At 36.0% G+C, this 16,167-nt stretch overlaps 1 protein-coding gene across 3 annotated transcripts in view; it reads right to left on the reverse strand.

Moving 5' to 3' along the window:
* Nachralpha4 (nicotinic acetylcholine receptor alpha4) overlaps positions 1 to 16,167 on the reverse strand; it is a 306,886-nt gene that overhangs the window by 185,822 nt on the left and 104,897 nt on the right. For all 3 annotated transcript variants that reach the window (XM_078191154.1, XM_078191155.1, XM_078191156.1), the window contains exon 2: positions 7,461 to 7,505. In XM_078191154.1, coding sequence (XP_078047280.1) covers positions 7,461 to 7,505 — 45 coding nt within the window. The remainder of the gene's footprint in view (positions 1 to 7,460; positions 7,506 to 16,167) is intronic.

Raw genomic sequence — 16,167 nt, forward strand, 5'->3', positions numbered from 1 at the left:
ACCTTTTCTGTTGACGACCGCTGGATATTTTTCAATTAAAGATTGATTTACTCGATCTAACTGTTCACAGTAAAGATCTGCATTGACAGTTTGTCCAGGTTTCAGCACTTCAAAATGAACAATCCCGCGAATACTCCACCATACACACAAAAGCGCCTTTTTAGGGTGTAAGCCTGGCATAGCTGTACTTCGTGGCGATACATTTGGAGAGAGCCACTGCCTTTTGCGTTTTGGGTTATCATATAGGACCCATTTCTCATCTCCAGCGATCGAACGATCAAAAAACGCTTCTGCATGGTGTCGCTGAAGCAATAAGTTGCATGTGCTGGATCGGTTAGCTTTGTTTTCATCCGACAAGTTATGCGGGACCCAAACACCTGCTCTGCTTTCTTTACCAATCTGGTTTAAATGTTCTTGGATGGTTGACCAAGGTTGTTTAAGAGTGTTTGACAGTTCCTCAATTGTTTGACATGGATTTGCCTCCACCTCCGCCCTTAACGTGTCATTGTCTAAAGTTGTTGGTCTTCCTAATCGATACGAGTTGGAAAGATCGAAATTACCGGATTTAAACTTAGAAAACCATCTTTGGCATTTTCGAACGTTTAATGCGTTTGCATAAACATCGCAAATGTTTTTGGTAGCAACCGTTGCGTTACTACCCTTGCGAAACTCAAACAGTATACAATGCCGGATATGTAACTCTTCTGGTATTTGGCTGGCCCTTTCACCGTAAATTGCGAAAAAGATTTAAGATGTTAATATTTACGAGAACACAAGTCACTCTAACTTTAAACTGCCTTTAGCACGCCTTTGAAATACGTAAATAACCTAACAAATAAGTAACGAATATCGACATGCGCGAAAACGACATTACTTTCCGGTCCCCCTAATATATTAGCATAAAGCTACCTAATATGACATTTCTTTACATGAAATCTATTTTAATGCAATTATTATAAGATATTAAGCTTCCGTATTCGAAATTTCCAAGGTGGCGCAACTTTGTCTACCAGTATACTTGTGGGTAGCCTATGGGTGGGTGAGCCAAGGTATTGTCGGTTCGGTGAATTGACGACGGTGGAGCATAGTCACCAATTAAAGACTGCAAGCGGAACCATGTGAACGATGCGAAGGTATCTATCGGGGATTGGAGTCGTTGGCTTTCAGTAGCAAGAGGAAAAAGCGTTACCAACACACGCGGCAGTCCGAAACAAACGAACGATGTAGCATGGACGCCTTTCGCCATTACTCGTGTACGGAGCCCTAGCCGAGGGCAAACCGGTTGTGCCTAGATAGCTGGTAGGTTGTCGCAAACGGTTGGGAGCTAAAGAGGGTGGTTTCGACGTTGAAGGATGGCGTGATGCTCGGAGACGCGGCCGGAATACCTTGCAGCGCACGTACACGCATAAGTACACACAGAGAGACGGATGTGACCCGGTGTAACGATCTGAGCCTCTCTCTCTCTGCTCTCTCTCTCTCTCTCTCTCTCTCCCTTCGAGCCACCCACGCTATCCGGCTCTGTCTCCGTCGAACGTCACAGCCGGCCAAACAAGTGTTTGCCGTACGGCACGGTTATGAATCGTCAACTACGGACGAATCGGCCTGTCGTTCTCCACGAAACGTGTTTGTAGGTGAATTGTCGCAGGTGAGAGAGACCGCTCGCGATCGGGACGGAGAAAAATTGCGGGAGAGTCGTCGGGGAACGTGTTCGAACAATTTGTGTCCTAGGAATGAGAATGATTAAATTACATGCCCAGTCTGGCTGACATGGATCCGACGACTGAAACGCATCTGCTCTTCCAGATGCTAGCTGAAATTGAGATTCTAGCGTTTTACCGCTTCGGAGGCGGAGACCGGATAAAACGTACAACTCTCGAACTACCGTTACCGGCTCGTTTTCATCCGGAACATTTAAATTGTCACCTAATTACTCGGCAATTTAATTTAGTAAGCCGCTGTTATTTAACGGAAGGATTTGAAAGAGGTGTTTACGAAAATATAAAATTTCTATTATTTTATGAGATTTGGAAGTATAGAAGAAATCCTTTAGTATTGAAGCGAGAGCAAAATTCAGGATAAGATTTGACTCGAGAATAACTTTTTGTCGACAGGCATGTATTATAACGATGCCTTGAGGGATTTGCAATTGCTTCCTCGAAGGTAAAAGGAATCGAAATAATGGTATTTTATTATCAATATTCAATATTTTGAGGAAGCGGATTCTGTGATGACAACCCATAAAGACACTAAACACTGCCATATTACTAACAATCCCAGATTTAATTCATCTAATATAACAAAAATGAATAGATGTTTGCAGTATAGTAGAAGCGTTTAATGATTGTAAAAATATTTTCTTATAGGTCTCAATTTATTCAAGTTATTAACAAAGAAACATTTTTATCTCGTTCTTCTTCCTTACACCTATCGCAAGCAATTTTTATTTTGCACATAAATCTGCAGTCTAGACAAGTTGCATCTCCCAAGACTAGATTACAATATTTATCAGCAACCACTCAGTTTTAACAAATGGAAACATGATAATACATGCTATTTAGTACCCTTTTTAATTCATAAAATTCTTAACACTTTTTATTATCTGTTAGGTCTTTAAATTCGACATTTAATAATCGAACTAGTTCGATGAGAATATTGTTTAACGCTAAAATCCTGAAGGCAGAAACCTTTAGAGTTAACATTGCTCATCTTCGTGTAATTCGACGGTAGTGTGGAGAAATGATGTAACTTGTAAGGCAACTCACGAACACTGGTAATGAGTGCATATTATGATCCTTTGCTTCAGGAATCTCATTTCGTCGACTAATGCTAACTCCTACAAGCTAATTTATATTGCATTACAAAAGACTAGCATCTCTAGAATAAATAGATAGGCTATGATTTTGCTTTTGACATGGGTGAGAGTTTAACAAATTATTATAATCGAACACGTTTTGAAAATTGGTGTATTTTTGATTTTAAAAATCAAGAACATCTTTCAAGGAAATATTTTAAATATTGGATTGGAGGGAAAGTTCTGTCGTATTTTAAGGAAAATATTTGAATTAATTTTGCTTTAACACAAACCCAAGAGATTTAATGTGATCTCCAACAGTTGTGTGATGAATGCCAAACTCTTCTGCAATTTCTCGGCTTGTTAAATGTGGATTATTTTCCAACATGGATCGCAAAACATTATTATCGATCTTGGATGGTCGTCCAGATCGATCACTTTCTTGGAGGCTCAGATCTCCGGAACGAAATTTGCAAAACCATCTTTGACAAGTACGAACATTTGCAATACCTTTTCCAAATACAGCACATAAATTTTTACATGCAACCGATGCGTTGCTTCCTTTTTGGAATTCACACAAAATGCAGTGTCGTAAATGCACTTTATCTACTGACATGTTTTTCACTTTAAATATCACAAGTAAATGATGAACAGTAAAAAAGGACTCCTTTCATATTACACAGTAGGTAAAAAAACAAAAAAAATTCCCAATGACTCACTAGCCAGATGCTTTTTTTATTTACAAGAAAAATTACCTGCCTATTTAAAATATGACAGAACATGATACATCAAGAAAAATGTTTCTATTACCAACGTATACATTAACTTTACGTATCAATTCCTAATAATCAATAAAATCTATAGAAAATTATGTGTATTTATGTTAATATATTCTTTTTCAGTTAAAATCACAAACAAATAAGAGAAAAGAAAGAAACGATGAGATTGATAAAATATACTGTGATTGCAAATATTCATCAAAACGATATCTCACATATCACAATTTGTCAGATGAAATAGGATTTAATTTCGATACGTTCGACGTTTTATTCGATCAGAATAGTGACCAATCTTCAAAAATTCTTTTAATTTCTTTTAATTTCTTTTCAAGTATTATGCTTGCTTCCGAGATCTGATAAAGTTTCATTTATTTCAACGCATGTTCCCCCGGGCTTACAAGGAAGACCCGGGGGTGAATAATAATAATAAATAACAATACTTGCTAATTCAACAAATATCTTTTTTCAGTTACGTAGTTGATGACTTATTCCCTTTCGTTAAGTAGCAAGTTCTGTAATTTACCGATACTATTCAGCTCGATAGATGACCTTAAATCAATCAAAGGTACGCTACGGATTTCGATACCGTAGAATGCCCTAAGTAGTCAACTTCCGCTGAACTCCTATTATCTGAACTACTGTTGGGATTTTCTCCAATTACGTGAACATCTAGGATTAAATATTGTCATCATCTCAGAAATTATTTAAATGTTGGTTAAATTCAATTTATCTGAACGCGAACTTCGGTTATTTAAATGAAAAATTATAAGCTGCGAAGATAATCAGTGGTCTTGTATGAATATAATTGTGATATGGTCGCTACTGTATATCAGATAATTCATAAAAAAGATACGCGAAACCGCATAAAAATTTTCTAGAATTCGTTAAACATAAATTTCTTATATCTTATTCTAAAATAAATAAAATTACTCGATTAAGTAATCAGCTATTCTTGACGAATATCCTCGTCACAGCACAATATGTTGCTATTTCTTCGTAACGAGTATACTCAACAAAAACAGCTAACTGTTAGATATAGAGATACAAGATATATGCTTCGATAATCGTTGTTAAATTATAATCCTGTTTCACAAAAGTGTTGCATTTAAACAAAATACGAACAAAGTATACAGTACAATTCAAATAGCTTACATCCTTTCCAAAAAGATTGCAACAGCTAACCGATTTATTATACCGATGATCCGCAAGCATCTCAGCCAATGATAACTCTCCTTCGCAGGCGACCATTTCCCTCAATTTTGCCAGCGAATTCGTCCAATTACCCCAGTTCCTATTTACAACACCATCTTTCACGGGAGGCATAAATTTTTAGCAGAGTAAGTTAATTTGCTCCTAAAGACGAGGACGTTCATATCTTCGCGGGGCGTAAATTGCATGTGCAACGCCTAACGAATTTAATGGGATTCATCTTTGAAGACATTCCTCAAGTCGCTCTAGAAGAGAGGATGGTAGGACGTTAATTGGTCCCGCTTAATTATTCTTCAATTACATTTGCTGTTGCGCCTTACTGTCACGCCTCTCGTCTTTTCTTGTTTCAATTCTTGACGACGCAGCCGCACGAGCACGTATTACTCGGTTAAGTAATTTGTAGCAACGGTAATGCGGCTTGTTTCGAAAAACCGGAGCCTCCGGTACTTTTTGCAGAGGTATTACGCCATCTTAGGCTGGCTTATCTATTAGATGTCAATTATACCCCACGTTTGTACTTAAATATTCAATTGTGTAGGGATATGTTGGTTTACGTTTTCGAACTATGATGTAAATAGATTTATATTGGACGTTGTATTTTTCGGTGAAAATTCGCGTTTAAATTTGTAATTTTTTGCTGAGAGAGTATACAAATTTACCGTTCTTAAAGGGATATTCTAGTGTAAATTGTGTTGCTTTTTAACTTTCTTTGGGATTCCTTTTTACGGAGAAATTACAACTACTTCTGTAGTGACATTTACAGCGTCTGTACATACATGTTTTAATATATTTAAAATCTTTTAGGTTAAAAAATGTTAAGACTTATGGCATTGAATATGACAGGTAATAGATCAAAGTTGAAAGGGAGGTTGGGTAAATAAATAAAACAATATTGCAATTTGAATGTGTTATATTAAATATTATTAATATAACTAATATAAATTATAAAATTTTAACGATATGTAAAGTCTCTTAACTTTTGTCGGTTTGCAAATACTATACATCTTTAAACAAATCAAGAATTCATTTAAAACGACTTGTTATTTATACGTTCTTTAACATTTTCAATCATTCGTAATTTTATATCTGAAAGCATACATATCTCTTAAATCGTAAAATTTGGTTTACAGCTCATGAAACACTGAAAATAAAATAAATTCATTGTTTAATGCGTGATAAGGTTACCGATACCGTAGCGCAGCATTCATTAAAGTCGTAAACTTTATTACGATATGTTTTAACTGCCTTTTGGTTTAATGGCTGCGCGGATCACGACACTGTATCCTTGCATATACATATGTTAGTCTGCCAAATTTCATGAAGTTGTGACCGTTCCTACGTATGTTATGAGCAATCTAGTATAAATGGGATCGTAAAGATCTGTGATTTGATAATAGACTAAAATAAACAGAAAATAAACGAGCATGTACTCATAAAATTGCAAGGAATTGCTGCAGAGAGATTCGAGATACACCAGCTTGTCTATTCCATGTAAATTTCGATGCAACAGTTGAAAAGAAGATTAATTATAAAAATTAAAATGAAGGAGATGAAAATAAAGAATAAAATAATTCTAATAACAAGTCAGATACCTCTTATTTATATGAATTTTTATTCAAATAAAATATTATTAAGATTCATTTTTAACATGAATAAAATTGTATTCTTTAATCAAATAATACGCAACTGTGGTCGCTGAATGTTACGCGTACTATATAATATTAAACGAACACAGTTAATTTTAGGCAACGTTCAAAGGATTTCGCGACTTCCTTTGCGTAACACCTCTACAGTTAAACCAGAAGACTCAACTCGAAGTAAATTGTTGGAGGAATTTAACGAGGTAACCCGTGTTTTTAGTACAAAGCGTTGTGCTTTTCCCAACATATACGACACTACTACCAGAGTCCTTTTACACCAGAAGGAAGAAGCAAATCTTCTTGGCGCGAATGATACCTCCGGGCCATTTACTGAAACAATGTCCGATTCACCCGGCGCATAATGCGACATTTTAGCAAACCACCGAGACAAAGTTGCCGCGTCAAAGGGGCACCAGTTTTCATTGCTTTACGGCGCGTCTTATCGAAAAACACGATTGAGTCTACATTTTATATTCATGAGACAGTTTTCTGAGATTAAATATGTATGCAGAGTAAACCATCCAGCGTGATCACCCTAAGTTATTCGGTTATTGTCGGATTGGTTGAAACTTTTTTTCTTTAAATATGGCTCAGAGAGATGATTACGCTATATTCGTTTTCAGTCGAGATTTAACCAAATTTTCAACCACTGCCGTTTCTTATGGAGATTGTAATTAAACATATATAGTGTCTTCATGTTTATTTTTAAGTTCATATTAATATTTATATTTGTATGAATTATATTTAATATTATTTTTCGACCCAAAACATTCAACTCGTTGGATCGCTCTTGTATATATTATTGATATAATTATTGATCTATAATATAATTAAATATAATATAATTCAGTATAAAAAAGAACCTTATTAAATTGTAAAAAAATAATTTTAATGTACAGTAAAAATGAAATTGAATGTACTGTAAACAAGTTTAATATTTGCGAAACTAGAAACAGAAATTTCTGTAAAATTTACTTGGACGAAATCATGTTTGTAAAAATTCATTGACTTTAGATGGCGTCATGGATTAATATCACTCACCTGTTCAACCCACAAGTTCGTCGTCATGATCTGATTCTTCAAGTTCTGTAACAAACACAAACGCTACATTAATTAATCGATTCCTTAGATTATTGAAATATTAAGACTAATTTGAAATTGATACACTTGAAATATCAAAAAATTGAAAATATATGATACTCTTACATTCTTTTTAATTTATTAAAATTAGTAAGAGAAGAAATAAATGTTCGTTAAACTTCCATTCCTCACAATTCATTAAGACACCTTTATTTTGCATAAAAATCTGTAATATTATTATAAAGATCAACGTGTGTTTGCAATATTATCATATGCAATAGCAAAGGCATTGTGGAATATGGTTTACTGTACAACGAATGAAATACCTTTCTTTCATTTCACTTTTCCTTTTCACTTTCCTTTTCGATTGTTTGGTATAACAACAAATATTTTAAAAGCTATCGTTATTTTAACTTCTCCGCGTGTACCTCGACGGAAAATTTTAAAAGTCCGTTTTTCCGAGCTTGCTATTTTCTATACGTACTACAAATTTCATTGAAATCGGTTGATGTCGTTAAAAATTAAACATTGGTAAGATCGCAGTTTTTTACGGGCTTTTTGTTGCTTGACCAAGCGCCAACCAATTTCAATGATACTTTTCACATATAATATCAATTAGCGAGATCTAAAAATGCATTTTTGAAATTTTCGTTTCAAATTCGGATGAACAAGTGAAAATGAGTTTTCATGACTTTCTGTCAATCCAAGTAATAGCAAAATTAGAATAAAGCGTATCATATAGCGCACGAGTTTTTAAAAAAAATTTAAACAAAACACTTCAAATAATGTAACCCAGTTCTAAGAAAGATATTGCGTTTTAAAAGACGTTCGAATACAATATGTCTGTGTGTGTGTTTGTGTACAATATACGTCGCCCTGTCAATATCCCAGTATTTTTTCACGCGAAAAAAATTGCACAAGCGCATTATTGAATGCTTCCGATATTCGATCTGATATTAGAATCGATGTCTAATAAAAGCTCAAGGAGCGAGAATATGAAATCCTTGCTTATTGGTGTACCCCGTACATATACAGATGCCGTAAATATCGATTTCTCTATATTGCAATTCACGAATAAACCCCGACTGGAGAGAGCGGTCAATTACGGGTTTATAAAATTTCTCTCCCCTCGATCGAACAACTACGAAAGTAGACATTCGTGCAAATGAAATTGTTGTTCCTTTCGTTTTTGTTCCGATTATTTCGTTGGCCGAGAGCAATTCACATACTACAGGGGGGGGGGATCGAAAGTTTCAGCCGAAGTCTAGATTCTAGACCGCGCGCGCGCGCTTCGTTCGTGAATTATTCATTCTTTGGATCGGCGTTCGCGAAACATTTGGGAGCGGCTAATTTAAATCCAGTGCCGTGCAAGTTTTAATGAGTTTGGTGTTCGTTCTTTCCGAAGAAGAACGAAACTGTGTGACAGCTGTGAAATGTAAATGCCTCAAAGGTATTCAAGTACCAAGAAAAATAACGATGGAATTCAATGTGCCGAACTTCTTGATTAACTTCGGCCTTTCGCTGTATTAATATCGCCGGACAAGTATTATTCTATCCCGTGAACGTTCACAAACGGTGCCGCGATCATCCGTTCCGCGATAAATATTGTTCCGCCGAATTCCGTGGCAACGGATTCTGTGTATTTCGTACGAAGAAAAAATACGGAAAGTGTAGCCCGTAACACGCTCGGACCGATTCTATTTGAAATAAAAATATGACTTAACTATTCGAAACGATTCATTTCGCGTGTCGTTATTTTCATTGATGTTATTTCGAAATAAAGATAATATCCCCGCTTCTGAAATAATAGCGATCTCGAATAATGAATTATTTCGTTATATTTTAATTTCAAATACGACGAAAGAAATAATCCTCGATTAATTGAAATAATTATTTCGTATGATTACAAATAAAATAACACGTTGTTTGAAATAATAATCCGTGCAACACCATTTCAAAAGTAATTATTGCCACGGGAATAATTATAAAATGGAATGGCATGTTATTTTGAAATGGTATTTCGAATGAGGTTATTTAAAAAATGATCAGAATTATGAAATAAAATAACACGTTACTTGAAGTAATATTTTTTTAAATATGCACGGAGTGTTACTCCATAAGAATCGATTAATATGGGTGTGCATGACTTATTGATCCTACTGCCAACAATCACGAGACATGCACAGTTGAAACCGACGAAGGTGATTATCTTGGGAACAGTACATCGTATCGATACATTTTATTCATTAAATTCTTTTAACCCTTTCGCTACGACGAATTAGCCCGCCGTTGCGCCACTCTTGAACGGGTCCTCCCGCCGAAAGTGTGCACATTGCTATCCAAATCAATTCTCAATCTATCCAAGTTTCACGCCAGTTGCAATTCTCTTGATGTCATTTTTTGAAGAGCACAACCTAAACACTTTATTGAAATGATAGTAGTGAGGTGGTAGGGGGTCAATAACCACTCTTCTATCACCAAAAGGAAACTTTATTATTTTTATTTAACGCGTGTAAGGACCGGACTCGACGCGAGCTGGCGACCAAGTGGCCGAGCTTTTCGCCCGCGTTTCTCGGATTCGCGCCCGATCGTCTCTTCGTTAAGAAACGCCGATCGGACGCCTCGTGCCTCCGGTGCGTATGCCCTCGCCGGGTCTCCGACCGCACGTATAGTAACATGCTACAATGTTGCATGGCAAGGGAATTTGTTGCAGTTCTACGGCTGCTACAGTAGCTTATAATACTTATAAGAAATGAGGGGATATTTTTAGACATCAGGTGGACGTACCAATACAAAACTTCACTGAAATTCTTTATCCTAAACTTAGTACTTACAATTTTCTATCCCTTTATGGCATGCAACACAGTAGTAATCGAAAAATGCAGGTATAACGAATATAATTTGAGTGGTGTGTCGTTTATTTGACTCGTCAAAAGATTCACGCATCAGTCGCGAGAGACTGTGCTATCCAAAAATTAGACCGGTATGTCGGATATATCCGGCGTTCGGCTCCGCGAGTTTCCATGTGGATGACGGATATATCCGTCGTTCGGAGCGAAAGGGTTAATCTTCTTACTATTTTAAACTTCATCTAGCCAATTTTTCCATCAATGCGTAAAATCTGCAGTCTGATAATGGGAGACGTTCTCTGGGTTTTACATTTCTTGTTGCGTCGAGTCCGCGTACGTGTGTTGAGATGAATGAGGAATCAACGAGGTTATGATGTTGGTTTAACAATTTATTAAAGGATCAATGGTATTCGAAATGGGAAATGTTTCGGCTGTGACGGTTCGGATGCTGGATTGATGGGTGGTAGCGATGCCTTGTTCTTCGTTGTCCTTGGTGGTTGTTTCCCTTGGTTGCTGCTTGATCGTCGCTGCGTCACTGCCGATCACCCTTGTTTCCTTCCTGCGTTACTCTCACTCCTGGCTGTTCGTCTGACTACTTCTAAAACTGTGCTGTCCTGCTTCTAAAAAATGCCTTATATTTATACGATTTTGGTGCTCCGGTAAGGAACCAATCACGATCAATTGGTCGAAGGGCGCTTGTAGGCCCGTGTGGTGGTCGATCGGTCGGTCGGTCGTCCGATGGAATTTCCGAAGAGGAGCGGCTTCGACCGATTTATGGTTTTAACATTTTTCGCCCTCGCAGAGCCTTTGTGTCGAATATTTTTTATCAGAATTGTTGTTCCGAGACGGAACATTTCTTTTAAATAAATATACGAAAATTATTTGAAGCGAAAACGATATAATTTGATCACTCTTTCTGGGTGATTTCCAGATTTGTATCCTTAGAATTCCTATTTGGTGTAACTTCCTCGTCTGCTACGTAGTTCCTCTACATAATGTTTGAAGTGCTATAACGATGAAGGTGAACAGCTGAGCCAGATGGATAAATATGTCTTGTCAACTTCACAGCTGAGTCCAGGCATCAACCTTCTTAATTAAATATGTTCCACCGATATTAAACGAGGCACACCTGTTCGTCACAAGTGTACCCGGCGTTACGGTGGGAAACAGCGAGACATGGATAAATACGGTCAAATTGAAATGGCAAACCGTACGACTATTTCATTAACTCTTCTACTGTTGCAGCCTTGAACAGCATGGGAACATACTTCCGCAATTAACATTTTCATTTCCGCGACTTCCGCACTTTAATTTTTTTGCACATGTACTAATTAATTTAACTTCAAATAATTACGTTTCCACGCGTTCGCGGCGGATGAAGTTTACATTAAAAATTAGAACTCGTGAGTCTTCATTTTCGTTTTTCAATGTAATTTGGATATTTTTGTTCAGATGTTAAAATACGACGCAAACGTGAAAATCGAGAAAATTCAGAGATTGAAATGCAAAACGAAGAGTTTAAGAAAAATCATTAGTAGTTTATTCGGCAAATATTTCGACAGTTTATTGTGCGAGAATTTTTCGTCAAACTAGATATTAATGTTGCGACTGTAATAACTGATAAGATATTATAAAACTTATTAAAAGTTGATTAAACATCGTTACGCAATTAAATGATTCCAAGTATGTCTGAATCTATGTTCGTATAACAATATTATATTTTAATATATTTATATTATATTCATAATATTATATTATATATAATATATTATATTAATAAAATTCTTAATGCTTAGTTTTATTTAATTGAACTAAAGTCGTCTGTATCAACCAGTTCGATTAACAATAATACACTATCTCTATTCGTTATTTGATTTATTATTGCTCTACAGTACTATATTAAAAATAATAGGAAATCGTTATCAGTAATAACGTAAAAATGATTTTGGATCTATAATTATTCACATCACTCTACATGCAAGAAGACTTTGCTGTTCATTAGTATTTCAGTGGTATTAACTAAAATTACATTACTTTGTAAGACTCGGTTAATTGTGTAGGACGTGCGCTATTCACCCGACGTATTCCCTTCGTTGCGTCGCTCGCCGAATACCATTTCTATTGGGGCGTAATGCGATTATCGGCGCTATGTGCCGTGCTTAAAATAGTTCCGCGATTTTGATCGATCTCACGAATCTCATTGTCGCTAATTGCTCGACGAGGCTTAACGACCTATGATTGATCGACTGGTCTCAGTTATTTGGAGATTATCATTCCATTCTGAAGGTTAATCGTATTTGCACGACAGTGCAGCAAACTTTTCACGAGGGAACTGTTGTCAAATTACGTGACTATGTTATTATATTACTAATAAATATATATATTTCTTCCTTTTTTTTTTCATGTAACACGAAGTATTCTTAACAAAGAACGCCTGACGAGTGGTGTGTTTCTTTTAGAATAAACGTAACTTACAAAAGAAGAAAAAAGAAATTAGTGAAAAAAAGAAAATGCGACCCAAATAAAATGAATAATAAAAGTATAAAACAGGAGAAAGTAGAAGAAATAATATATATTTATAGCTTTTTAGACAGTACTTAGTTGGTTGGTTTTATGAGATAATATAATAATAATACAGTTCCATGAATCTTTTAAGAAAATTTTGCTGCTGCACAGATATTTATTACTGCTATAAATGCATAAAGTCTGCCGACTAACCATGAATTACGACACATTTAGTGTCACACATAAGGGGTTCCGAAAGACATTGTTGGATTCATTTCTTACTTGCTGAACACCCCAATTTTATGGGCATAGCCTACGTCACCGTAGATCGCAAAAACTTTATGTCACAATTTTATAGTATCTTCTTTATGGGCACGTTTGCAAGGCGTCTTTCTTTGCACAGATTTATTCATCTGTATCACATCGCATAGTGACATCATTTGCCGAAATGCAAGCAAAAATGCAGTTTTCGAATTCCGCTGCAACAAAAATCTGCTATAGTGCATACGAGAGATTTTCGAAAATTTTTACTTACTATAGCGGCCATGTACAATAAAAATGGTATAACTCTTTTGAAACTTCACCAAATGGCTTTCATTTTTTATTTTAGATGACACAAGGATTAGCTTAATAGCTGCAACACTTTTTTAAATTATGCTATTACCATTTTAAAAGACTCAGTCTCGTATCTACATTTTATCGAGAAATGTTAACGTGCTTTTAGATTGTAACGGAGAAGGCAGTTCTAAAGTGACGAAGTTTCTATAAGTTAAAGTTTCTAAATTTCCTGCACGAAGGAAACGTAGAGATATGAAACTTCTGAAAATGTTTCTTTTCACGATTTAAATTGAATCAGCCGGCTATAAATTCTGATAGTTACACGCGTTGCTAAAGTAGATTCTGGCAACGCGTCTGACCATAGCTCACCATTTCTACTTGATACAAGTAGATTGCGTCATTGATGCGCGTGCCATTGATGACAAGATATTCACGTGCATTTTCAAAATTAGGTGTCGTCGAAAACGGAGGATTATGCAACAAAATTTCATCCAGTATTCTCAATCTAGTTCACTGTTTTATTTTCGCTTCTCTAAACAGTTGCACAATAGATTCTTGTTGACGGTCCAATTACTTTATCGCGACGTATGCAACATTACATTTCTTCCACGAAAAATTTCCTTTCTTAAATATTATTCCGAATACCTAAACTCGATTCTTTGCAATTAGTGTAACCCAAATTCTCGAAATGTTTATACAAAGCTAAATTATTATTGAGAGAGCTCAAACAAGAAGTTTCATATTTTGTAATTTAACAATATGTTAAATTATGTATGTTTTCGAATGAAATATGTGTCTTTATTATAACGTCATAAACATTTTCTCAATAATGATATTTGTATTTAGAAATGTGGATTAATGACTTGTAACATAAATTGAAGATTAAAACATAATACGCGTTGCGAACATAACTATAATATATTAATCAAGTAGAGGAACAATCCTAAATACATAAAAATCGGGCACTTGCTGAATACTTTATCGATTAACCCTTTGCACTCGAGTGGTGACTCTGAGGCACCACTAAAATTGTTCTACCACGTCCTAAGATAATTTTCATAACAACAAAGCTTAGATTTAAAAAATTGTCAAGGAGTAAAATTCTTGGTAGGAATCAGAAAAATCAATTTTGCACGCATAAAAGTGCACTTTGTTACATAAAATAGAAGTACTATGAGCCAGGAAAATTTGTTCAGATTTGCACTTAAAATGGCTTCGAGTGCAAAGGGTTAAGCTGGTCTACGTTATTTTCAATGCCTTCAGTGTTAACAATTTCCTTCGTAGAAAAAAGAGGATTTGCATTCATTGCGCGCCAACATTTAATCTAACGATCCTTCGGTAATAAACAAATAAACTTTTACTGCGGCTTAAAAGAAATTAATAATATTCATGTTCTGAAAATTCTAGTTGGGAATCTTCGTAGCAAGTTTAACACGATATTGTAGAGCAAGTGGTTAAACTTAAGCGAGGGTTTTGCTGTACCCACTAACACAAGTTAGAAACTTACAGTTCTTGTACATGAACCGTACATCTATCAAGAAATGAGTTTGATCTGATATTACTCGCAGTGTTGTCAGATGCTGTAGCCAATCAATATACGAAGTAATAATAACAATCAGAAATTATTAAGTTCACTGACACCCTTCAGAAATCTTTTAACTAGAACAAAAGCCACCTTCGATAATTGTATAATTCGGATATTTAATTAACGTTCGTTGCAAAGCACAGAAGATATTGTTATAAACTACATACATGAAATTTATTTCTCCATTGAAAATAAATTCTTCATCTTTATAACAATTATAGAAAACTTTTCTAAAATATTTCAAGAATTTGGATTATAAATAGATAAATCAAATTGGATGTTTCTAATGTAAAGAAACAGCAATGTTGTCTCGGTTGACGTCATAAGACACCGTGTAACCATACACGGTAACCATAACCGTGTAAAATATCGTCCATCGATTCTATTCTAAACAACACGGGCGAATTACAATGTCCGGTTGCTCCACCGATTATTTATCGTTGAGGTCTAGGAAAAACGGAAAGTATTTAAAGCGCGTTAATCTACGAACAATGCCGGGAATATCGGAGAACGGCGATTTATCGGCGGCGCCATTTGGACGCCGCATCAAAAGTCTATTACTCGTGGACACCGGCAACGGCACCAGGAGAGTGCAATGAACCCGCCGCTTTTGCATCCTGATCCGCGTTTTATTGAGAACCGGCTGCCGAATAATTACGAGAAAACTGCGACCGTATTGATCTGACCTAGCCGCGTCTACGTCTGACATGAATTTACCGGTCGCCGTCGAATAAAAATACAATAAAGTTGCGAATGTTTGAAATAACTGAGAGACAGGGGTGGGCGGACGGAGAAAGAAACCGAGAAAGATTTCGGCCAAATCGTGCGAGAAAATTCTTCTTCTTATTCTTCGCCTACTTCAATTTGCGACGTCGTTCTGTACGGACGGCGTTCTACGCATCTTCGCGAGTTACATTCTCGATGAAATTCTTTAAACACGGTTTTCTCGCAAAGTATTTGGATACGCCCCGTATTGGAACGCTCAACACGTTACACTTTCATATCCGCTTCTACGTGACTTGCCGCAAGATTTTAAGATTATAGGCTGCTGCAAGTAAAATGGCTGCTTTTTATATGTATCACTCATCAAAATATGTATCCCTGCGGAATTTTTACCGAAAGCATTGTCATCTCCGGAGAACCTCTTTTAACCCCTTAACGCGCAGAAACG

This window comes from Augochlora pura, chromosome 9, assembly GCF_028453695.1.
Source record: "Augochlora pura isolate Apur16 chromosome 9, APUR_v2.2.1, whole genome shotgun sequence".
NCBI classification, from domain to species: domain Eukaryota; kingdom Metazoa; phylum Arthropoda; class Insecta; order Hymenoptera; family Halictidae; genus Augochlora; species Augochlora pura.